The 26269-nt window shown below is 37.2% G+C and overlaps 2 protein-coding genes and 1 long non-coding RNA gene across 7 annotated transcripts in view; 1 reads left to right on the top strand and 2 right to left on the bottom strand.

The window, feature by feature from the left end:
• LOC130555251 (uncharacterized) overlaps positions 1-26269 on the bottom strand; it is a 74168-nt gene that overhangs the window by 670 nt on the left and 47229 nt on the right. The window lies entirely within an intron of this gene.
• Positions 21188-22420, bottom strand: rprma (reprimo, TP53 dependent G2 arrest mediator candidate a). The gene has a single exon (XM_057335308.1). The coding sequence runs from the start codon at positions 22293-22295 to the stop codon at positions 21855-21857; it is 441 nt and encodes a 146-aa protein (XP_057191291.1). The 5' UTR covers positions 22296-22420; the 3' UTR covers positions 21188-21854.
• Positions 24137-26269, top strand: part of galnt13 (UDP-N-acetyl-alpha-D-galactosamine:polypeptide N-acetylgalactosaminyltransferase 13) — a 40580-nt gene continuing 38447 nt past the window's right edge. For all 5 annotated transcript variants that reach the window (XR_008963103.1, XM_057335306.1, XM_057335305.1 and 2 more), the window contains exon 1: positions 24137-24580. The gene's annotated coding sequence lies outside the window, so the exon portion shown is untranslated. The remainder of the gene's footprint in view (positions 24581-26269) is intronic.

The raw sequence follows: 26269 nt of genomic DNA, 5'->3' as shown, positions 1-26269 counted from the left end.
TTTGCAAGTAATAGAAGGAATTTTCTCATGCAAAACAAAAGAAAAAAAAACGTAATTTATCCACTATTAAAATGACCAGAATGATCATACGAGGAAGGAATTAATGCAGCAGAAATTCAAAACTTTTATTGTACCTGTTATAATGGATTAAGGCTTATTCTAATAACATACCGTGCATGAAAATTGGCTTGTCATGGTAGTTCAATTCTCTGACCAGATAAAGCACATCGGTGGCAGGACGTGTGCAAATGTCTTTCCGAATGTGCCTCAGCTGTGATTTCAGCTCATTCAAGCCCAACACAAAGAGCCTGATTATTGAAAAAAAAACAGACTCCCTACCTCGAGCTCTCTAAAGATGCCTGATTTCATGAATATCAATCACTCACTCCTATCTCTCCCTCTCTCGTTCTCTTACAGTCTTTCTCCATGCTAGAATAAAAGAAAATATTCAAATAGTTTTATTATGCTCGCTATATGACAGGTATCACTATTACTATTGATTTACAAAACCACTAACCCAAAGTTTTAAACTTTAGAACTGCCATCTACAACACCATGAAAAACTAAATCTCAATTTATTTCTCATTGTGGTACCACCATTTGCAGAAGTTAAGATCTTGTTTATTTATCATGTTTCATCTTGAACAAGTTTTGTTCACTTTGGTACGGACCACGGAAACTCCGGAATATAAAATATTTACATGCTGTAAGATGGAACTCGCTTAAATGACACCACTGTTTGTTCTTACAAAGAGCTAACCTTCATCTTTTTAAACAGAATAATGACTATGAATCTTGAAGACATATTACAGGGATTTAGAAAAACCACAGAGATAATATTTTGTTCTAATAACATTTCTAGATAGACAATATACTGTAAGGAACACTGATCCCATTGTTAGACAGTATGTCTCTGAGATATACTGTGTGTTCTTTTATCTAACGGTTCTCTTTCTCTGTCCCTCTCTCTGAAACTGGGACACGCTAAAACACCAACTGGGCCCTTGAGAGAAAAATAAATAAATAAAACAAAAAATAGTGGCATCCATCATTTGGTTTGGCAGAAAGCATCCATAATTGATTAATGGGATGACAGTATGTGGATGTTTCGCTCGGAGAGCTGGACGAGACGAGAAGCAATCCAAGTTGTTTTCCATAGTGTATTCCAACAAGAAAAAATGTATCTGTTTTTATTTATTTATTGCAATTATTCAGTTGATATATTTCCTGTTTTTTGTCTGTGATACGTCATTTCAGGGTGCATTGAGAGAGCCGCTATCAGTCAGTCTCCAGCTGGGGGCAGTAATTGGCCTGTATGGACATGAGGCTGCTGCCGGACCACACCGCATGTGCAGTAAAATTCATAACACATATGGCTTACCATGTGAGAATTACAGACTGGCTGTCACGTTTTTGACAGACTGGTTCACATTTGATTTGTTTACGTATATCTAAACTTTATCATTACTGCAGCATTTCCAGCTGTGAGCTCGGTGTCTTTGAATGTTTATGAAGGGTTGATGTAAACTTTTCATGAGATCAGAGCCCTCAGGATTCTCCTGTGAGTTGCTGTAGCCATGGAAATGATTACTGGCGTACAGTGGGCGCTGTGAGAGAGAGGCTGTGCTCTGCTGTCTGTAGCGCCGCACTAACCTGCTCTCCATCTGACATTGCATTATAATATTCACTCGTGAAAGTGCACCTGCTCCCGCTTTTAATGAGCCTGTTGAGTTGCCCTGCCACGAACCCAGCGCTGAAACACCTGATGAAAGACTCTCCTTTCTAGACTTATAATAGCACACGCACCTAGAGAGATAGCAGACATATTTCCGTCTGATATTTCATTACAGTCTGTTCTGAGATCTCTACAGCTCAGAATAAGCAAGACTTCTGCTGCCAAAGCTATCAAAGCATCACTTTCACTATATTTACTGACAGTCTTGTAATCTTCGTGTGATCATTTCACTTAACAAATATCATAAAACATGCAAAAATCAGACTGTAGCGTTGTATGTAAGGGATAATGTACAGGCAGCCGGTTGTTATCGCTGAAATAAGTACGGCTTTTCGATTCTGCATTTTTTGGAGTCGATTCCGATTCCAATTCCTGGTTTGGGAATCGAAAGAATCGATTGGAAGAATCGATTCCTAGCTGCTGTTTTCGATTCCTGCTCAATTCCCTGTTTAACTGCAGTTTTTTTGTTTATTGTTTGTATCGACTCTCGATTCTCAATGCCTTGTAATCGAGGAATCTATTCGTTTTGGAATCAATTCTCAGCCCTAGAAATATGCCCCGACAGCAGGGGCGGATTGACCAGTAGGACATTCTGTCAAAGTCCAGAACGGCTGTCTGACCGACGGCCGTGACCAGGAGCGGACCGGCCAATATTCCCAGTGGGCCCCTAATGTATGGGGCCGTTATGGACGCTATTACAGGCGGACGTTATTAACACAAATGCACACAACACGAAGGCATTAGCGAGACACGTATACATGTAACGCAATGACACGACAACCCCCCCCTTAGTCCGCCCCTGCCCGACAGTGTGATCAGGACCCGACGCGAAGCAGAGGGTCTTGTATCACACTGAAGAGGCTTATTTCGCAATAACAGCCGGCTGCTTGTACATTATCCTGCTTATAACACAGCTACTTGCCACATGAGAAAAAAAATAGACATGAAATGTGAATTTGAAATATTTTATTAGCAAATCTTTACCGAATGCAGACCTTCCGTGAGGAAAAGCCGTTTACTTTCAGTTTTAAGGTAAGAAACGACGTTCAAATGTCTCGACCAGGCAATTTGGTTTAGTCATTTGTAAATATAATTTCATATATGTTATTAAAAGACGTATTTATATTTAATTTGTCAAAAAAAACCTTGATCATCAAAATGATTTGCTGCATCCGGGTTACCATGTGTTATTAGTTTTGAGAGGTTGTTATCTGGGAATAACGAACCTGCAAATGTCCCGACTGGCCAATCAGAATCAAGCATTCCAGCGAGCCGTGTAATACGATATGAGTATGTATGAGATTGCAATACCATGGCACATTTATAATGATACTGTGTTTAACTTAAAAATCTTTTTAATGATAAGTTTTACACAAAAATGTGAATAAGTTATACCATGATCTGTTTGAATACTCGATTCTGGCTGGAGGGTGTGCATTAAAACCATTTAATGCACAGGTATTTCCAGTCAGTTTGTAATTAAGTGACAAAAATTACTGTCAAAAATTAGGCTACACTGGATGCAAATAAGCAGTGGTTCTCGGCCTCCATGTCGTGCATTAAAGACCTTTAATGCACGGCTAGCCGTGGATTATTCCTAACATAATATACACTCACATGTGAGAAGACTTCATCTTATCGGTATTGTCTAAAGGTCATGACACACCAACCCACAGACGCGTTGTCAGCCTAGTGTACAATGCAAACTGCAGGAACATCAGCATCATCTTCAGTCAAATGTTTATTATCGATCAGAGAAAAATCGATTTCTATTATTGTAATGTGATCTGGAGCGTCTGATAAACCCTGCAGTGTAGTCCATTATCAGACTGACATTGAGAACCCCACAATGTCTCTGCCGAACACTGTAAACCCACCCTCTTTGTTTGAAAACTTTTTGTTGTCAACTACATTTTGTTCAGAGTCCAGATTGTTAATAAGATAATGCCAAACATCGCTTTCTCTCTGAAGCACTCAGTGTTCGAGCTTATCTCTGCCGAACAGTTGGGCTGCTGTGTGTGCGTGGCTGCCAGTCCGATAGTGTGTGCTGCTGCCACGTGTGTGTGTATTATTGACTTCATACATGAAATGAGTGTGACCCTGCAGACACATCACGTCTGCTCAGCGTGACGGGACAAGAGTTTGTCATTAGCACAGCTCTCCTTGTGCTGCTGTCACAGAGAAGGACCACATTGATCACAAAGAGAAGCAGCTCAGTTTAATCTCTTTCTACAGTATATTATGCATTTTATTGTCATGTGATCACAGTATAAAATAACATAATATCACACATTTTATAATGATCACTAAGGCAAGCATCACTATTATTTTTGCTTTCAAAGACTGGACCGGACATGAATGATATCTCAAATTGTTCAGAGGTGTGTTATTATGTTTTTTTTGCCTGAAATTTGATAAAAGAAGATTCAGTTTGATACAGTCAGCACCACTAACATTTTCTTCTAGTTCTGTAATATGCTCTGTCTCAGTCCCATTAAACACAACATTTTGCCCAATGTTAAGGGAATAGTTCACCCAAAAATGAAAATTCTGTCATCATTTGCTCACCCTCAAGTTATTCCTAACCTGTATACATTTAAAAAGACACAAAGAAAGATATTTGTGAGAATGTCAGCAACTGATATTTCTGGGGCATCATTGAGTACCATTAAAATGTTTCCTAGTCAATGGCGCCTCAGAAATCTCAGTTGACATTTTTCTAAATATCTTTCTTTGTGTTTTACAGTATAAAGAAACGCATACAGGTTTTTGGAACCCTTTAAGTGTCTCTAAAAAGAGAATGTGAAGATGTGTTGCCTTAATTTCTCTTAACCCTCATTAAGATAACACAATCCATGCAGCTGATTAAAAACAAAAACAAGATCCTTACAGAGGGAGAAGAGTCTGCGTGAAACATGTTAAGGCATTTATTTTTTATTTCTCTGTTTTCCATGAGCTCACAGCTCTCTCTCTCTTGCTGTAGAATATCAGCTCCTCTGATCATAGACAGGTGTTCTAATTGTAGTTGACAGCCTGTCATGATGTATTTATGTCTTGGTATAAACCAGCAAATATTAAAACACAGAACGAATGTGTGTTTCATGCCGTAACACAATGCTTGTCATCATGCTTTGACAGTGACACTCTGAAGAACATCCTAACAGTTCAATGCCAGAATTTTGCCACCAGTGTCTTTAATCTACAAAAGTTATACATATATTTTTTTAAAAGAGAAACAAATAATCTCTGGCAATTGTAATCCTTCTCTAAAATATGCATGTATGCATTATATAAAAATTTGTTGTTTCTCCTAGAAAGCAATACAATTAACTGAAGAGTTAAGACATTCACTTAAGTTAAAGCATAGTGGACCTCCGATTTTTTTGATACCTAAATGAAACAACCGAGAACTAAGTCAAATCTCCCGTACTATGAAAGAGCAAACTCTGAGCAATAAAATTGTTCTCTGGGACTTCATAAAAATGTCCCATGATCAAATGGCTATTCCCTGCTGAGAAAACAAGGACCAGTCAGTAAAATCTAGCGGTATCTAACGCTGAGGTTGCGAATTGTTGCGAACTGCTCACTCCACCACATCCTTTCAAAGCACTACAGAAGCTGACAAAACATGGCAAATTATGCAAATAGCTCATCTAAGGCAATAAAAACATAACACTTCATTATGAGGTCTTTATACAACTCTGAAAACACAGTTACAGTATGTATATTATATTGTATTATATTGCTGTCAGATCCACCAAAAATTACACACTGGTCCTTTAAAAGAATGCTGTTGAATATGCAGAAAATATTACACTAATCAATCCTATGCAATTAATTAATTTCATGAAAAATATTGTTTGCATGGAGAAAACTTGACCCAACTTGACTGAATTTTGTTGGTAATGCATGACCAGAATTTATTTAGGCTAGAAAAGTAGACCCCATCCAAATATGCATCGCCAAGTGTAATTGGAATCTGTAAAGTATTTCTATACCTCTTCCAGTGAAGTTTAAATGATCAACTTTACCACTCAAAGTGGTTTGCTTTAACAAAACTTTTCACATTTTTCCTTTGGCATTAGCACTCTAAACTGTAAGACGTATGTAGTTTTTACAGCATTATTACTGTGAAATGCACAAATCCATACAGCAGGATGCTGCAAAACATCATGGGCAAATTACAGTATTTTTACAGTATTTTACAGTACAATTTACAATATATTTATCCAGTGAATCCTAATACAGTCATTTAAAAAAAAAAATTCATACAAAACTCGAGACCCCACACATTTTTAAAAATGTTGCTTGTTATTATTATTAATTTAACAAAGTTTCCTTGAAAAGTTATCCGGGCATTTAACTTCAGAGTGCATTGAGTAATGCTGTTAGATAACAAAAGAGTTCAGTTGTATTGAAATCAGAATCTTTCTCAACATATTTTATAGATTGATTTTTTTTAAGAAGTAGGCTACAATAATCTGGGACCAGATTCACGAAACTGTTCTTAAGACAAAATATAAGATTGTTCCTAAGATAAATTATAGGAAGTTCGTAAGAATGTTTGTAAGTGCGATTCTCAAGGATTTCTTAAAGTGTTTTCAGATATTTCAGATAAGAACATCCTCATTTTTGTCGTAAGAATAAAATGATACGCTTTGTCAATGATTACACTCGCTTGCTTGTGTGGTATGTTCATCTAAGTTACACAATAAACTTTATGTGTGTAACAAGCACCTTGCATTCTTATATAGCATGTGATATGTTAAACGGCATTTACGATCGCATGTTAGCTAAAATGTTAGCAAACGTAAAAAAAAGATACGTATTATAATAATTTTTGTGTGTTACTATGAAATAATATTTGTGACCCTCTCCGTTTTGAGTCACTTTGTCCCAGAATAATACAAAAAGCACTACGTTTATATAATTACATAATTATATAAATAATTCCTTAATGGCAAGTAAACGTAAATAATTATGATTCTGGCTCAATACAATTCACGTCACATGTGAAACAACCAAATACATGTACTATTAAACATCTTACCTGTTGAGATTTAAGACAACCGTGAGGCTGTCTTGATTTGAAGATGATATTTACTACAGCTTTTGTTTCGAGAATTTGGATTCTTCTTAATTTTTTTCCCAAGATCAATCTTGAGAACATTTTTAAGAACCGTCTGAAAACGTTTTTTTATTCGGGAATACATAACATTCCTAACTTTTTTCTTAAATTAGAATTTAAGAAAAAATATGGCAGTGAAGAATCATTTTCTTCTTAAGAATGTTTTGTGAATCCGGCCGCTGCTATAATTCGAGAAATCTTTAAAGTCGCTATAGGATGCCAATGCTCCAAAAAGCTGTGAGAGGCGGCAGCTCGACATGATTTGAAGCACATAGTCACAGTAATGAATGCTGCTTTGCTGAAGGTAAGGGATTGATTATCTTTGCTTGACCTGGGTCTGTCTCTGTGGTTTAGTCTCTTCATGCGTGTGAACCCAGAAGTTCACTCAAATTAGACATCTATGTGACTCTCGGATAAACAACAACTCACAGGGGACACATATAGTCAAGAGGACACAGCTGTCAGAATAAAAAAAAAACGTATTTTAACAGACTGTTCTGATTTTAGAGAGTAAGGGGAGGAGAGAAGAAAAAGAAAAAAAAAACATATATGACTGAAAAATACTACTGATACTTCAGTTCCATATTATGTTGTGTCATTATAAAAAGTTTGCTAATGACATCATTAACAAGTGGCTATAATGCGTTACCAAACTTTCTTTGTATAATATTGCATATTTATTTGTCTGTTGTGATAAATGTTGTGTTAGGTTGGAAGCCAACTTGTCTCACCACTAGAGATTGAGAGCTGCTCTGACAGCTTATATTAGACAGAAATGCTCTGTGCCCTCATCATTAGAGAGAACCAAACTGACCTAAAATCAGATCTGAAATATTCATTTGATCCCTGGTGTGGACTTCTGTTTACTGCACACAGAGCGAGCAGATGTCACCCAAATATTGGTAACCTCTAAAAACCACCAACATGCAGAAACGGTTTTAAATACCAACACAACAGAATACTTAACATAAATAAGTCACTATGACTCATTGACTCAAAACTTTCTTTATGTTTTATGCACTTCATTAAAAATACATTTCTTTTTATATATAGTCATTTAAATGGTTCTCATTAAATGGTTTTGTCCTTGGTATCAGGATCTGAACTCATGCTGTGGGTCTTGACCTTTGAGTGTTCATGGTGCCTTGCGTCCTATAAGTGTTGGGTAAGTTACTCTGAAAAAGTAATTAATTACTAGTTACTAATTACATATTCAATAGTGTAATTAGATTACTGTACAAATTACTCTCTCCAAAAAGTATTTAATTACGTATTACTAATTACTTTCTATATCCTACATCAACCTTGACTAGTTAAGTGAACTTGAACCCTTTTGGAACACCCATTTCCCAAAAAGCAATATGGAGTTGCCATGGTTACACTCACTGTTCAACAGAGCTGCTGTCTACACCTGAAATGAAGGAATAAAGCAACATATTTTCAGGTGTTTATTAATGTGAACCTGGTCATTTCAGTGAATAACAAACATTCCTTTTGGTTCAGAACAGTTCGGAAAAGTTCTTGTTTTAGTTTCAACCTCTGTGTGTCGCAGCCCTTCCAAAAAGTATGACGGTAACTGAGATTGTCTTTAAAACAAAATTCATTTGGTTGAAAGGGAATTTTGTAAGCTGTGGATCCCTAAAAAAACATAAAAATCCCTCCACATATCTCATACACCTTTTATTTAGTGATTACAACAGAGGCAAAGAGAAAGACCTGCACACTCATTTTAACCCGAAATAGTAGACCAAACTACCAGGTATTTTCAATATACCCATTATAAAATGCTACAGTTTTGGAAACACCAATTTTTAAATCAAATAGATGGATAGTTTATGCAAATTAGAATTCATCAATGGAATGCACAGCGGTGTGGAATGGGTTAAAAAAACTGGACTGGAAAATATAGTAAATGACAAACAAACAAACAAACAAACAAACAAACAAACAAACAAACAAACAAACAAACAAACAAACGTATTTGTTTATTGGATGGTTGGTAATTGGGTGGAAGTTCAGCCATCGTATGATCCATATGGCAGCGTCCTAAAAAATCTCTCAAAACGCTCTTGCTTTGTTGTGGGACATTTTGCACATAAAAGCACCACAGAATATTTTATGCCAGTTTAAACATTGTAATGCGTTTAACACCTCTTACATTTGCTTAAAAAACTGTAACTGATTCATGTTTATCATAGCAAAATAACTAGCATTTTTGTAAATGAGTATTAAAGCAAACTCTAGCCTGTACTGGCAACAGACTCTAAGATGAAGATTCTCCTCAATTCATTATTTAGATTTGGAAAACTTAAACTGTAAAGTGCAGTTTCCTTTGAATTCATGTGGCATGTTAATGTAAAAAGCTGCAGACTTACACGGCATGAGGCATTTTACACTAGAATGAGGAGATAATTTGTCATTGTTGCAGAAAAACATCTGACCCTTTAAGCATTCCCCTAAATGTCAGCAGTAATTGCTTTCCCTAAAACTCCCCTGTGACATGAGCAGAGCACCGAGGAGATTTCAGGCTCGAGACAGCTTCCTCACAGTCACAGAGGGGGAGTACACACTCACAGTGTATTTTAGGCACATCTCCCAGAAATGTCACCACTGATGTGATGTTATAAAAGAGGTTAAAGATGACATACATTGAGTGAATAAATAAATAAATAAATAAATATATTTTTCAGAGGGTTTGAACCTGAGAGGAAGTGCTGAAATATACTGCCGTATTTAAGACCTATCTGTAAATGGCTATAGGTGGACTTTAGGTGACTGTCAGGCCACCAATAGGTCTTTTGGAAGTATGTAAGATATATTCGAATATAATATTTTGGAGTAAGCGGCAGCCAAGTTTCCAAAAAGTTTCAATTATCACCCTGTTGAAAAAAACAGCATTTGTTGGTTTGGTGTTTTGATGCTGGTTTGCTGGTTTAAGACCTATCCTTTCATACAGTCATGTGACCGTGATAATATTGAGACAAGTTTGCTATTGGGATAACACGATATCGATAATATTGTCACAACCCTATGATCTTTACTTATTATGATTTTCAGCATAAAAGAAAAATCTATAATTTTGACCCATACGTATTGTTGGCTTTTGCCACAAATATTCCCATGCTATAAAACGGGTTTTGTGATCCAGGGTCACATATATAATACAGTATATTATTTTATGTAAAATAGAAAGTATATATTATAAAATATACAATATATAATATGCCATCTGTTTTTCAAACTACCTTCACTTTTTGGCATACATTTTTAAAAATATTTTATGCAACTGGGTGTACAGCAGGTGTAGTCCTTCACGTTATAATATAGTAAATAATAAAACAGCGTGCCGAGTAGGATACCTTCATAATTAAGCAAATAGCTATATAAATCATGATTTCATCTTTAGTTTAAAAAATGTGTTTAATTCAACAAGGTTCTTTCTTGAAAGAAAGATACGTTTTAGTATTCCTGTTCATCATGGTAAATACTCGGCCGGTGCAGAACCGGTTTTAAATCAGTCATCTGCTCATGGGTGCTCAGTTCTGCAGTAAGGCTTTTTCAACCACTACCCTGAGCCATAAAGCCATGTGACTAATCACTTTGGAAGATGATGTCATGACAGTTGTGATTGGCCGATGGCACATACGAACATGGACAGCCCCAAGCCCTTTAATGACTATTCTCACTATAGACTAGCCACCAAATGAAGCAATAGGCCAGTGAAAAAATTAATATTTTAAACTTTTAGGCAAGATTTTCTGTGAAATTCTTGACCTCGGCTGAAGTCACATGATGTACACATGCCCAATATGATTGATTCTGGTGGGTTCGTTATTGAACTCATAATAACACACAAGAACCAATTAGATCAATACTTAACGAATGACCATTCCCATAAAGCTTTGCTAATAACAACAATTTGTATATGTAGCCGGTCCCACCCGAACTGGCATTAGGTCATGCATGGGAGGGGGGCACTCTAACAAGGAGGCTAAAGGGCATGGCCTCTAGGATCTTGTAATGGCCATCCAAGAAAAGGATTCACCAACCCTGTGACCACATTTCTATGCTTCAGTTTCATTGTATTGTAGACTAGCGTGTCTGTCTGTGGAACTAGAGCTCTGAGAAGGAGCTGCTTGAACGGCCAGTCAGCCATGTCTGTGTTATGTGAGAAGAGTAAACCGAAGATAGAAAGATTATTTCAGCAAAGGATTGTGTGACAGAGGTGTAGTTTTCGCTCATTCAGGGGGTGATCTCCACTGTTGGCTCGCTGTCATGTCTCAGTCACACATCAATATACTGTATTTGTCCTGTGACTTCTGACAGCGTTTACGTTTGCATCCTTCAATAAACAACCAACAGGTTATTGTGAGGTCGGCAGGACATATTCTCAATATGTCACTCATCGTACTATCAAACTGAAATAATCAGAGATCTAAACTTCTGATTTTAATGTTGCACTGTCAAAGAAATGCTGTAGAAATTACAGTAACTTACTGGCAGTAGTTTGCCGATTTCAGCACAGTTGAATTGCCCAATAGGACATTTCCCATGCCTTATGCATGACAGGGAAGCAGTCAAGAATATGAATGGAGGAAAGGAGGTCCGAGGTTTCACTGGGTTCGTCGGGTAGGCATTTTCTGTGTTTCGGGGATATATGATTATAGAAATACATAGCATATTTATCTTTCTTATCTATGATCAGAGAGACATCTCACGAGTTGTGTGCCCGATCCCACTTTCATCACATCCATTATCCTGGGTGAAAGATGCCGTGAGAAAAATAAACTTGAATTATGTACTTGAAGTACCAAGTTTATTTTTCTCACCCCATGGACAGATTTCTTTGCTTGTTTTTACCATAAACTTACTTAATTCTTATATTATTTTTCATGAAACAAGACTAAATATCTTAGGTCACTTTTCTTGTCAAGTAATTGTATATTGATTTAAGAAGTTTGAGATATTTTCACTAAAAACAAGACAAAAATGCTTAGTAAGAATGTCATTTTTTGCAGTGTTTTTGTAGATGAAAACCTTATATTTCTACCCCCCGCTCTTCCAACTGCCTGTCATATAAAGATATCTCTTTACCATTCATTTTCAATGGATAAAATCATCCTTCCTTCCTTCCTTCATTTTTTAGGTTTTACCCAGCAAAATGTCACAATATGAATGTTAAAATAAGTCAGTTCTCTTGGCGGCTGTTTTTTATTTGAAAGATAAAAATCTCTGAAACTTTTTTTAAAGAATCAGAATCATAAATCTAGCCTTGAATTTCATAAAAGTTGTCCATATCTTCTTCTTTTCAACGTTTCTGTCATAACCATGCTTTTAAATTCGTAGGCTTAAAAGTAACTTTAAAGGTTTCCATGGAGCTGTGCACAGTTCCTTCCTGTTTCAAGCGCTCCACCATATTCCCCATCCCAAAGAATCCCAAAATCACAGGCCTGAATGACTACAGACCCATCGCTCTCACATCTGTGGTCATGAAGTAATTCGAGAGACTGGTAGTGGCCTATCTGAAGGACATCACAGAACCCTTACTGGACCCCCTGCAGTTTGCCTACAGAGCAAACAGGTCTGTTGAGGATGCAGTTAACATGGGGCTGCATTTTGTCCTGAAACATCTGGATAGTCCAGGGACCTATGTTAGGATCCTGTTTGTGGACTTCAGCTCCGCTTTCAACACCATCATCCCATTACTGCTCCAGACAAAGTTAACCCAGCTATCTGTTCCTGGCTCTATCTGTCAGTGGATCACCAGCTTTCTGACAGACAGGCAGCAGTTAGTGAGAATGGGAAAACTCACATCCAGCACCCGCACAATCAGCACTGGCGCCCCCCAGGGGTGTGTTCTCTCCCCTCTGCTCTTCTCCCTGTACACCAATGACTGCACTGTGCAGGACCCTTCTGTCAGACTTATGAAGTTCGCAGACGACATAACACTCATTGGCCTCATCCAGGATGGAGATGAGTCTGCGTACAGACAGGAGGCTGAGCAGCCGGCTGTCTGGTGCGGCCATAACAACTTGGAGCTGAACACGCTTAAAACAGTGGAGACGATTGTGGACTTCAGGAGAAACCCCCCTGCACTCCATCTCACCATCATGAACAGCACTGGGGCAGCAGTGGTTCCTGGGCACCACCATCTCTCAGGACCTGAAGTAGGACACTCACATTGGCTCCATTGCTAAAAAAGCCCAGCAGAGGTTGTAATTCTTACATCAGCTGAAGAAGTTCATCCTACCACAAACTCTATTAAAACAGTTTTACTCAGCTGTCATAGAGTCTGTCCTCTGCACATCCATCACTGTCTGGTTTGGCTCAGCCACAAAGTCAGACATCAGAAGACTACAGAGGACGGTTCGGACTGCTGAGAAGATCATTGGTGCTCCCCTGCCCACCCTCCAAGAACTGTATACATCAGAAAATCACCCTGGACCTCTCACATCCAAGCCATCATCTCTTCACAACGCTGCCGTCTGGTCGGCGCTACCGAGCACTGAACAACCCGACACAAAAACAGTTTCTTCCCTCAGGCCATCTACCTCTTGAACAGTTCAATGTTTTTTACCCACCGTGCAATTAATAACTCTGTGCAATAATAATTAAGTGCAATATTAATTATATCCTCCATATAATACACTATCTATTTTTATACAACTTTTCTGTAAATTATATTTCATTCTGCTGTATATAGCACATAACTTGTACTAGGAGAAATTTCCCAGGAATGGCAAAGCCCCTTTGGTTTATTGTGTTAGCCCTTATGATTGTAAAATTAGAGATGCCCCCTGTTCCATCTCAAAAACACAGTATGTGTTGCTAATTGCTGTGAACAGGTGCTGTGATGCTGCGCTGTCACTGTAGTGACAGGTGTACAACAGTGTCCAGGTGGCACTACAGCCATCTAGAAAAGAACACTTAAAAAAATCTAAGATATTCTTAATGCCATTAATATATTATCAAAAGGCATTCATATTTTCTTGTGTCCTGGGACACATCACCTTTTGCAATATATTGTCTTCCAAAACCATGACAGCCAGGATGGATGCTTGTTAACAATTATTATTATGGCTCAGAAATCCAAGCTGTAGACATTCAAAAGCCCAACATTACAGCTCACCGGCATCTTTGTTTTGTATGGTGGTCTCCACAGGGAAGCAGGTACTTCTTGTTTAACCTACACTGTAAAAACAATCAGTAAAAAACCTGAAATTTTCTGTAAACTGGAAAAACAAAAATATACCGTAAAATAAATTATTTTCTGTAAAATGATAGGATACAAGGATATATATTAAATAGTCTTCCCCATTTTTCTTGTAACATTTGTCTTGTTCTGTAATTTTATAGTTTCTGACCGTATTTCAAAAATAAACTGTAAAAAAAATAGTAAGATAACGGGTTTTCCCTGTTAAATTACACTTCCCCCCTGTTTTCTTGTAAATTTGCGGCGTTTTTCTGTAATTTTAAAAAATCTGTAAAAAAATCTGTAAAAAAAATAGTAAAATTTTGTTTTTTTTACATTTTACGTGGAAAATCTGTAAAAAAATAAAGAAATTCTGTAATTTTTTTTCACAGTGTAGTAAAACTGTGTTTTTTATACTCTTATAACACTACTAAACCATAGTGAATTACACTGCACTTGTACTGTTCCTGAAGAGAAGCGTGCTATTACTTTTCCAAGACACTGGAACTTTTTAGACTTGCCTTCTGTCCTGAATCCTGGAATATGTAACCAGGTGTTCAATATCAGCGAGGTTTCCATCCATTTCATTTCAATCACAGCAGAGTGTGAATTCTTTTGGGCACCACAATCTTTGGCAAAATGATCTTTCTACCTAAGGTATTTCTGCTGCAAAAACCTTAAAACTGATTTCTGAGATACTGCAGCAGTTGCTGTTGAATATTTGCCTGGGTGGAAAAGTAAGCAAAAATCAATCCTGCATAGTGTTTTTTTATTGTTTATTAAAGAGCCCATAGCATTGTAATGGTTTGTGTAGAAACCCACAACGGATAAAGAGGATAAACGTTAAAGATTGGATAAACAATTTATGGTCCTGCGCCTTTCACAGAAGATAAGGATGTTATGGTGGAAGGCTCAAGTTCCACAAGGAACTGTAAACATGGCATTTGGCAAAGCATCACAAATGTTCTGAAAACACATAAATACATGGTAATGTATGTACTTTTTAAAAAAGTCACGCCCTGTTTTAGTGTTGGTGTGAACAGATAAATTGTTTGGAATCTTGTTGTGTTGCATCTGGTTAGTCAGCCGAGTCCCATCTATTTACAGTGTCAATTAAATTAAATTGAGAGATGGCGGAATAATTATTCTTGCACATCACATAATATAGATGGTGCCTCGGGACTAAGCAGAAACAAATAAACTGCTCTGCACTACAGGAGACTAAAAAGCAAGAGACGTCTTAGCATTTTACCATCTTATAAACATGCAGATGCTTTTGGAACCCAGCGACATGACACATGAGTGATAGAATTAGAAAGATACATGAAACAAAACTAGAGCCATTGTCAATGTATGGTTTTGTGCCTCAAAAGAGGAAACTACTGGATAATATTGTGAGCTGTTTTGCTGTTGCACACCCAGGTGACAGAAGATTAACCTACTTTAAAACTGTACATCAAAAATGTCTTTATTCTGCTGAACACAAAGGAAGACATTTGGAAGAATGTCAGTAACCAGACAGATCTCACCCCCCATTTACTGCCATAGTAGGGAAAATAAATACAATAGGAGTCAATGGGGGATGAGATCTGTTTGGTTACTGACATTCTTCTAAATATCTTCCCTTGTGTTTAGCAGAACAAAGACATTTATACAGGCTTTGGAACAATCTGAGGGTGAGTAAACGATGAATGTTGATCAGAATTTTCATTTTTGGGTGAACTTTCCCTTTAAATTGACAAATATAATAGTAGGTCTACATTTGCATATGAAGTATATGGAGTCAAGTTACCTATATTGTAAGGTATAGGGGTAATATAAGGATGGTACATTCATAAAATCATGCAATCATCATTTTCATATTTCATAAATATTCTGCTGATATTCTAACGTCTTTCTTTCTTTTACTACTCCATAAAAAGGTTCTATATAGCACTAAAAGTGATTCTTGGCTCGTAATCATAAGGGAACCCCTTTTTTGCTATATAGAACCATATCTTGGTGCATCAGTTGTTCTTCAGCGGTTCTTTAGGATGACTGAGGTGCTACAGTATATAGAACCTCTGAAGAACCCCTAAAGCACCAAGAGATATGGTTCTATAGAGCTTGTTAATCGACGTCACGCCGCGTTGAATGTTGCGCCATCTTGGGAGGATCGCTGCTAGTGCGTTCAATGCAGTGTTTTCTTTTTTGATTAGGATATATACAGTAACTATGGTAGGTCGGTCTCGTACTGCAATAGCATTACGCAGAGTCGTTCAGGAAAAGCCCATGGTTCTTTCACTTTCAATTTCACCATATATCAAACAAAACAATAATAGCAGTGGAGTATTATCCTCCCAAGATGGCGGCGCCACTGCAACATGCAACAAAGGGCGTGATGGCAGCTTCACATCCTCTATATAGCACTTAAAGTGGTTCCCCTATGATTACGAGCCAAGAACCACTTTTAGTGCTAAATAGAACACCATTTTGAAAGATTAACCTGCACCAAGTATTGTGTGAAATATTTATATTTTATACTGTTTGAACAAAGGCAAACTTCATTGCTGGATTTGTCACTAAACAAAGTTAACATTTTTTTATTGATTTGTGAGTTCCCTGGGTTTCAAACCCACAACCTCTGCACTGTTAACACAATGCTCTATATCAGCTGAGCTACTCTATGGGGCACTGTGAAATAAGCTGACATTGCTGGCTGAAAGACCATATGTCCCGTGTCAGGTCTATTAATAGTTCTTGATAACCTCATATCATTTCTGCTTTGTGTGAACCACCTGTGGGACAGCTTTCAGGTTGCCACGGTGATGCTCAGGCTCATTTACTGGGCACACGCACACACACATTCACACACTTCTGTATATTTTCCATTGCTCAGACTCTCATGAGAGCAACCGTAATCTTCAAAGTCACCAGCTGTTTTAGTTTACGATGGCCCAGGTATGACACCTCCACTGCCAGGCTGCTTCCACTGAATTAGAGGTGCCGCATGACAAACACACTGAAATATAAATGAGTTCCAACATGAACAGCATAAAGACAAAAGACATAGACTGACACAAGCAGAGTATGAATAATGTATGCTGCTATTAAACACCTCAGTATGATGAGGCCGCTCTTCAAACACATCATCTATTATTGAGGAGATTATTGGAAATTAGACTCACACTCTTATGAGCATTTTGAACGGTTTTATTATTAATTCAGCGGTTATGAGAACCATTTGGCAAACACATTTAGACAGTGCTTTAACCACCACATTTATAGGAATAGTAAACCCAAAAATGAAATGTATCCCATAGTTTTCCATGTTTTCCTTTCTTGTTCACCTCCAACACACAACACAACACAATTGGCGTAATATATTTTTTAAAATCCTGTCTAGCTTTGTAAATGAATGTATTTGTAGATAGTCATTGAGGATTTAATAACACATTAAACTTCTGTAACATATTCTTTCAATTAAATGTTGAGATATAAATAAAAGTTTTGCTTGTCTTTTTTGAAGAGTTGAGATTTTAAATCTGTGTGGAAACAGCTTTCACGGATTTGTCCCTTTTAGCTCACAAGGAACCCATTCTCATCAGTTGCGTGTAAATAACACGCACTGTTGCAATATTAATATAACACAGCATTATATTAATGGGCATGCAAAAAAACATATACAATATTGATCAATTATAATTTACTTGTGTTTACACAAACACAACTGGTGTTTTTCTCATGTTCTCTACGAAATAAAGATGACCAAGTCCTACACTTGGGATATAAATACTTCCTTGCTAAAAATTCCTTCCTGTGTGACATTGATCTCTTTCATATAGCTACATTGGGAAGGATGCTGGAACAAAACTGATGGCTCTGTCAGAGTGCAGTCTAGAAGTGTCAATCAATATCTCGATCATTGATGAGCACTGCTGAGCTTCTGAGCGCAGCTGATGGATGAGCTACAGCCCGGGGCACCATCACATAATCATCACTCAGAACACATTTTGAACCTCTGGATATGAATTAGAAGATTTGGGCCTGGTCAGACAGAACGCGTCTTTTGCTGTGAGACGCGCTTCTTTTGAATTGTTTTCAGTTGGCAGGGAGCGTCAACTCTGAGCAGAAAAGCGCTTGACGTCATGTGCGCTTTTTTCCATTGTCCAATCGGATGAGTGGAGAGGCGGGGCTTCCCTTGTCGCAATGCTCGGAACGCATGGAGGAGAAACTTGTTGCGGCTGTTTTGGGTTACCTAGCAACATACAAAAAACGCTGCGCACTGCTCTTTTCAAAGAGTCACCAAAAGAGCAGCACGGCGCGCCTCGCGTTTTCGAACATGCAAAGCGCGTTCTGTGTGATCGTACCCTTACGTGCAACCATGTAGGCCTACAGTATATCAGACATCATTCTTTATGAGATCTACTTGTTCTAATTCGTTTTTTCACCTTGTGTCTCCACGTGTTTCTTCACATCAAAAACTTGACACACAATGTATATTATGCGGTTATATCATTTTATATTTAAAAAATGGGTTCTTATTTTTAATTGTATTGCTTATTTTCTCATGTACTGTGATATACATGTTTGTATTTGGTTCAATAACAAAAACTCTACTGTTGTGGAGTATGTGATTTCTTTGTCCCTGCTATTGCTAATGCATTTGGATAGCCTACTGCCTACTTGCCTTCGTGTTTGTTTCTAGTGTTGTATGTTGTTGACATATATATTATATATACAGACAGAACACGTTTTTTTGCTTAGCAAAGTCAGTAAGGCGCCGCTCTTTTGAATTGTTCTCAATTGGCAGTGAGCGTTTTGCGTGCTATGCGCCGCGCCAGGCGCCTAGCGTTTTTGACGCCCGCTGCATCTCGCGTTTTGGCGGAGTAAAAAAAAGAACTCTTGAGCAGAAAAGCGGTTGACGTCATGCGCCTTTTTATTATTGTCCAGTGGAATGAATAGAGTGGTGGGGCTTCCGTTGTGGTGACGAAAATTTACAGTTTCTTGAAACGTCCAGTGAGTGGTCACGCGATGATATGTTTTGATCTTCTATTGGTCTCATGCACTCACGTGACGCAAATTCGCAGGTCAGAGTTCACCAAACTTAAACTTTGCTACTTTGCTCGGACGGGCTTGCGTTTCCGGTCTGTGGCATTTGCATGCGTATGACTGAAAGTCAAAGGAACAAAAAGTCAAGTGTGACCGTGGCTTTAGGCTCCCAAAATCTCTTTGTCACGTTCACAACAAAGAAACATTTGTAAAGTTAGTAGCCTAAGTATGTTTTTTAAGTATCAATTTAAAAAAGTTAAACAAAACACTTAAGACACTGTGTTCTGATAACTGTCAGAATAAATGCATGAAGTAACCAAATGTATATGCTTTTTCTTTATATCCTACTAACTGTATCTCCACCACCATCCAAATGTGGGTTAATAATGCTCTAGCCTGTCACAATAAACTTGGAAATAGTTTCGGAGTGCATTAAATTGGTAATACAGATCATACGGGTTAAAATATGACCTGTACAAATGTCATAGTCAACTAAAAAAAATCTTGACATTTTTTAGTTTCTCTGGTGAACTTGTTTAGGCATTGAACTCTCCGAATACACGTTCACTGCTCATGAGAAGTGCAAAAGTATTGCAAAAAAACCCCTGTCTTTATATCGGTAAATTTTACAGGACAAATTCAATTATTAAAAATGGTGACTTTATTGCTGTTCATTCTGCACACCTATTCTTAAGGCTTGTATAAAGACAGGCTGCTCCTCTACATGATGTCACTGCAAAGCATCTGGCTCAGTACTGATGAAGCTGCTGTAAAATAATTCACTGTGAAGTTAACAAGCGTTTCGCTCTCACAGACATTCTTATAAATAGACGTGTCTTAAAAGTGACAGGCCTTCTTTATCACCAGCCTTCTGCATGTAAACTCATTTAGAAGATTTAGATATATTTCATCAACATTATGAAGTACTACTGGACTATTCGTATGCAACAACATTAAGTAGAAAAAAGGAGTCTTGATAGCCGCACTGATAAAGGATGTGTGATGTCTTGCAACCGTTAAATTAAACTACAGCTAACTTCTAAATTACTTTATCTTTGGACCATTGATTAATTCTATTCAATTACCCAGTTTTGAGCAACAGAAGAGCCAATTGAACTCGGCTTTACAATGCACCATGATTATTTGCACATGTTGAAAAACACAAGCTGTTATTAAATGATCACTTAAAGAATTTCAAGTGTTCTTTAAGCTGTAAATATAAAATATAGAATGCTTATGTTTACAAATGGCTTTAGCTTGGTTGAATGTCTTTTTACGAACTTATTGGTAACACTTCATAAAAAGGTTCACCTTATTAACAATGAGCAAAATTGCTTTTATTAATATTGATTCATTGCTATGAACTATTTATTTTTTGCTTATTTAAGTTGCAATTGAAATGGATTTATTCTCCAATTTTTTTTTTTAATACGTTCTAAACCTGATAAATTACTTTGTTCTGCTTCTCTCCCCGCTCGACTCCCATAGTATTTTTTCCCTATTATGGCAGTAAATGGTGGATGAGATCTGTTTGGTTATTGACATTATTCTATATCTTCCTTTGTACAGGAACAACCCGAGGGTGAATAAACGATGACAGATTTTTCACACTTTTGGGTAAACTATCCCTTTAACCTAAGATTTTTTTCTCATGGTTAGTTCAGGATACCTAATACATTAAGTTTCCTTGTCACAGCTCACGATCTGTATTACTTCCTCAGGTCAACACTTCAAACGGCATTGGTGTCATCATCTTCCTTATAAATTTAAAAACTCATTTTAATCCTTTGTTTGGACTTCTCTAGTATGAATACAAATCTTAGAGTTGTGTGCACAATGTACAGACGAATTCACTGTTAGAGGAAAAAAACTTGAATTCAATTCTGAACCTTATTATGGGTTAACAAACGGTAAAGTGTCTGTGATTACAGTTAATCACAGTGATTAATGGTTGAAATCACGCGTGCAAGTAGAATTATTTATGAATCATAATGACAAAAAAACAGTTAACAAGTGATTTAATTAGTATAATGCTACCATCGCCCCAGCAGTACTGCATGTTATGTGGGGCATCACATTTACCTGCAACAGAAAATAAAGGATAAAAGAATCAGCAATATACGGAACCTTATTTAATGGCATATTACATTACATTACACTTATCTAAAATATAATCAAAATGCTGTTTTCTTGTAATCAGGTTGATTCAGTCAAAATGAAGTATTTTTATTTAAATTAAACCAGTAAGTTGGAATGTTACTACAAGCACATTTGAGACACATTTATGAAATCCACATAAATGGGAAAACGTTGAGATGACACTTAAAAATGTGAGAGCAAGACCATATTGGCAAATCGAATTTATTGTAATAAACATGATCCCTTACTTGCTAAACAACAATTCATAGTCTGCGCAGTGCTAGCTCGCATTTTGCTTTACTGATAACATTTACACCTAATACGGGCAACATCTCCGTCCCCTGCGCGTGCACAAAGAAAGTTTTGTAACTTGGCAAATGTAAGACTTTATGCCTGCATGGTCATGTGGGATTTTATTTGTATTCATCCTTCTATAAATGAAGGCTGTTACATTATATGAAACAGTGGAAAGGCTTGCAAAGACACTGGAAACACCGTGTTCAGTTTATCTCCAGAGATCAAGACAGTTAACTCTGTGTCCTGTGAAAAGCTCATCGAAAATGTGCGCATCAGGTGGTCAAAAATCCCGTTTGCTCACCCCGTGGCGGTGAAGAAACCCCATCATCTCTTTAGTACGCGCCCACGATGACCGCTTCCACTTCTTTGGAGGGTCTCCGTTCCGTCACCAAAAAGTTGATCATTCCCTCCGACTTGATGAGCAAGTTACAGCCAAGGAAAAAGATCCCGAATACTACAGTGAGGGAGAGTACGCACATCACTGCGATCTGAACTATTCTCATGATGAAGAGACTCCTCTCGTCCGGAGCGCTCGCCGCGAAGCCGTTATCCGTCACCACTGATGAGAGGTTACAGCACAAGAGGATCTCCTCAGTCTGGTTGGAGAAGATCCCGCCGTCCGTTTGATTAAATGTAGCATTCATGTCCACTTTCCAAAAGACAGACTTTAAAAATACCTTCTGAAACTTAAGTCGGCCAAGTATTTTCTCCTCCTGGAAGTGTGAACACACGCAGAATTGTGGGGAAATGTTTGTTAACTCACGGGCACCCATTCAGCGTCTCGTCGTTGGTGTACTGACGTCCCATGGCACGGTCCTGCACTGATTCGCATGTAACTACATTTGGTGCTTCTGCTCAGCATCACACCTGCTCGGGTAAAACCACTGAGAGAAACGATGGGAGGAGACAACCACTTTACACAAACGTGCCGTTTGGCGCCACCTACAGCACAGATGTAACGTCACAATCGTACGCAGCCTTTAACGTGGACAGGTCGTTTAACCATTAATATGCATTTCCAAGTACATTTTTCGTTTTTTTAAATTGTATGCATGTTGTTCTTTGAGTTTCAATCTGGGTGTTTTGAGCAGTGTTTTGGGGGAAACTGGGTCACATTGAATGAGAGGGTGCCGATCATTCTTTATCAATGCACAATTGTAGAGAACAAATGCATAGTACTTAACATTTCAATTTCCATTTGGAACTAAATAACCTTAAATATCACTAGAAGTGTTAAGAATAGAGATAAATATCATTTAATATAATACTTAATTTATTATAATAAATAATTATAAATGTATAAATAATAATACAAGTTAAAACGAAAGTTAAACCTTTGCCATCAAATAGTAGGCCATGTATAGCTGTATTTGGTGTGAACTGAATTACCTTATTAATTGAATTAATTAATTTAAAATATTACAACGAAATGTTAAACATAATAACAAATTATGATAATAATAATCATGTAGGTATTGTTTACTGTCCAAGACTGTCTTTTCTATTGTTTTTCTTTTCGATTCATAAGTATTTTGTTAAACGATAATATTAAACATTTCTGGGCTGCTGTACTGGTGCGAACTAGGCTACACAGGGTTGTACTGACATCCAGTGTTCAAACAGTGAACTGCTCAACAATGCGCGCCTGTTTGTAGACAAAACATGGTCCAGCTTGGGCAGCAAGACCTAGGTCATAATATAAATGATCTTAGACTCAAACATAAGGTATATGTATGCGGGCTAAAATGCTATAAATGTAGACTAAAACATATGCTTTACCTTTAAAAACACTTGTTTAAAAATACCAACTATTATACAGTATAATAGCAACTCTTTGCATAGCAGTCAGTTAAGAGCGATGCTTTTAGGCTGGATAATAGTGTAATTACGGCCTCCACCAGCAGAGGCAGTCCGCTCCAGTAATATCACAGAATGAAAGGTATAACCAAACGCTCAGGAACAGCTCTAAAGTTATTTTGATACATTGTTTAAATTTTTCCATGTCAACTTGCTTACAACAAGCTGTAACGCATAACATCTTTATTTTGTATCAACGTTCATTTAAATGATCCCTAACAACCCTGAGGACAACATACGGCGCTTTATCAACATTGAGGTCAGACTTGCAATGAACTTGCAAATTCAGTCCAGCAACACGTTTATTTTTTTACTTGTGACGTAACTGTCATCGTTACACTAGTTACAATACACAATTCACAGAAATCATTTTGATTCCCTGCCAGATTATGATCCCTCAATGAAACAGCTACCTGATCAGCTAGCCCCGCCCACACCTAATCCTAAATTTAACCATAAAAATAAATCATAATTTGTCAATCGTTATTTTTCTAAAAAGTTGAGTACGTTTGATTCTGAGATGGAAATAACATATAAGTATAGCACATTGGCTACACTATATTTCTCTATAAATGATTTAAATAATTGATACGGATAATTCGACATTTTAATACCGTTAATGTATCTTTAACGGATCGTTTTCATTTTAAGGTGAAATATTAGAAAAATAATTACGTTTTTAATGTACATAGCATGTAGGCTATAACAGGCGTCCGCGATGCACTTGCGCATTGGTGTTTTCTGATGAACCCGCCTATCCAGTCACGGCATCCTCACATTGAACTGAATGAACAGACACGTCTTACTATCCTGACATCCTATGAAATAAAGCCAGAGGGCAGCCACTGTGTGTTATTGAGTGAAAGACAAGTGATCGTTTTGATAACTGCGACCTATACGGCTCCAAGATCCTCGCATCTGACTCAAGGAATGAAATCTGGCCAGTGATGCAACGGGGAAAAACGCGTTCTCACATCATTCCTAAGAGAGAGACTGCTGTAAAGGACAGCTCCGTTCATTGGTTTAAGTAGGCTAAATACGGCATGTTTGATTTTGAATTACTGGATAATGTCGATTATTGGAGTTGTACTCGTACCAGGCGATGTGCACGAAATCGTGTTTCGTTTATAAATAAAGAGGAAACACGCAGCACGTTGTGAACTGGTCATCAGGAGCGCAAGATTCATCCAGTCTTCATTCAGTGAGTAGCCTTTATAAGCGGCATTGCTTTACGTGATACTCTGCCTTCTATCCATTATACTGTATTTTGAATTCATCCAGCAGCAGCAGCAAGAAATATCAATCGATCAAAGCAAAGATTTTAAGCAAAAAAGACAATATAATGCTGTTTCTTCCAGCCTTTGCCATTTGGTTATTGGGCATGTATATAAATATAATAAATAAATTATAAAATAATCACACACATGATATGCTTTACATTTGCATATTTACAGTAACGCAGTGTAATGTACAGTATATAAAGATATGCATACATACATAACAATAATTCATATATCCGATTTCTGCCCAGACAAGCATGTGGTTTGTTTTGTTTTGTATACAGCAATTGAACAGTATGAGGTTGGTTGTAAGCTACAGTATTGGACAAAGTAATTAGCTAGTTTTAAAAACTAATCGCATAACTTGTGTTTTGTGTTTTGTATCTATATCTACAGAGACTGTTGTGACTTTGCACCTGATTGTAAAATGTAATACTCTTATGTACATTATATGTAGGATATGTAAGATATGTACATAATCGGATGCGCAGATCTGTGTTGATATCCAAGTCACCATCTCTGCATGAAACAATAGCCTCAAGGAAAAACAATTGTCACCCTTTAATTTTACAGGGAAAGCTGCTGACTCAGAAATTCAAGCGCATGTTCTGCCTCTAAAACGGCCTGAAGTGGTTTTACTGGAACTGTGCTTTTTGTAAAAAAAAAAAAACGCTTAAGAATCAGTGCCGTATTAGATTAGTGAGCTCCCTAAGCCTTGAGACACGCTATTCCTTTTCGAATCGAGCTTGATGAAACATTGTGATAACTACTAGAACTTTTTTGTCATATGTGCAAAAATAATTTTTCTGTGCTCATTTACTTATGTGTGACCCGTCCTGTGAAAACCAAGCCAAGTCATTTTTTGTGATTTACTGTTTTCTACATACAATCATCATACAGTACGTGATGTAAACATTCTGTAAAAAGAACAAATATTTGGCCATGCCAAAGATTGAAATCACAGTGAAATGAATGATTAAAATCTAAATGGTGGTTCTACTTTAAAGTGATTACTTCACCCAAAATTGAAAACTGTCATCATTGACTCACCTTCGAGTTGTTCTAAATCTGTATAAATTTATTTGTTCTGATGAACACAGAGAAAGATATTTGGAAGAATGCTCTCAACGGCTCTGGATAAAACCATCTGCCAAATACTGAAACTGAAAATGTGCTTGTTTGTGATGCATTAACATTACTAGAGATACAGATTACTCTCAAGGATATGAACCCACAAATAACTTTATTAAATATGATCAGGAAAGACTACTGAATATCAAAAGACTTGCCAGAGAGACAGAATAAAGGAATAGTGAACCCAAAAATGAAAAATCTGTCATGAATTACTCACTCTCTGTATAAATATTTTTGTTTGGTTGAGCGCAGAGAAAGATATTTGGATGAATGCTTGTAATAGGAAACATGACAATGGTAGTCAAAAGTGCCCCAGAACTGTTTGCTTTCCTACATTCTTCAAAATATATTTTGTGTTCAACGGAACAAAAAAAATATAAAGTATTTTTTCTACTATGGTACTCAATGGGGTCCAAGAAGTTTTTGGTTATAAGCATTCTTCCAAAAATCTTTCTCTGTGTTCATCAGAACAAAGA

Source organism: Triplophysa rosa, linkage group LG6 (assembly GCF_024868665.1).
Source record: "Triplophysa rosa linkage group LG6, Trosa_1v2, whole genome shotgun sequence".
NCBI classification, from domain to species: domain Eukaryota; kingdom Metazoa; phylum Chordata; class Actinopteri; order Cypriniformes; family Nemacheilidae; genus Triplophysa; species Triplophysa rosa.
The sequence above is the reverse complement of the archived record's forward strand: the minus strand, read 5'-3'. Positions and strand labels throughout refer to the sequence as shown.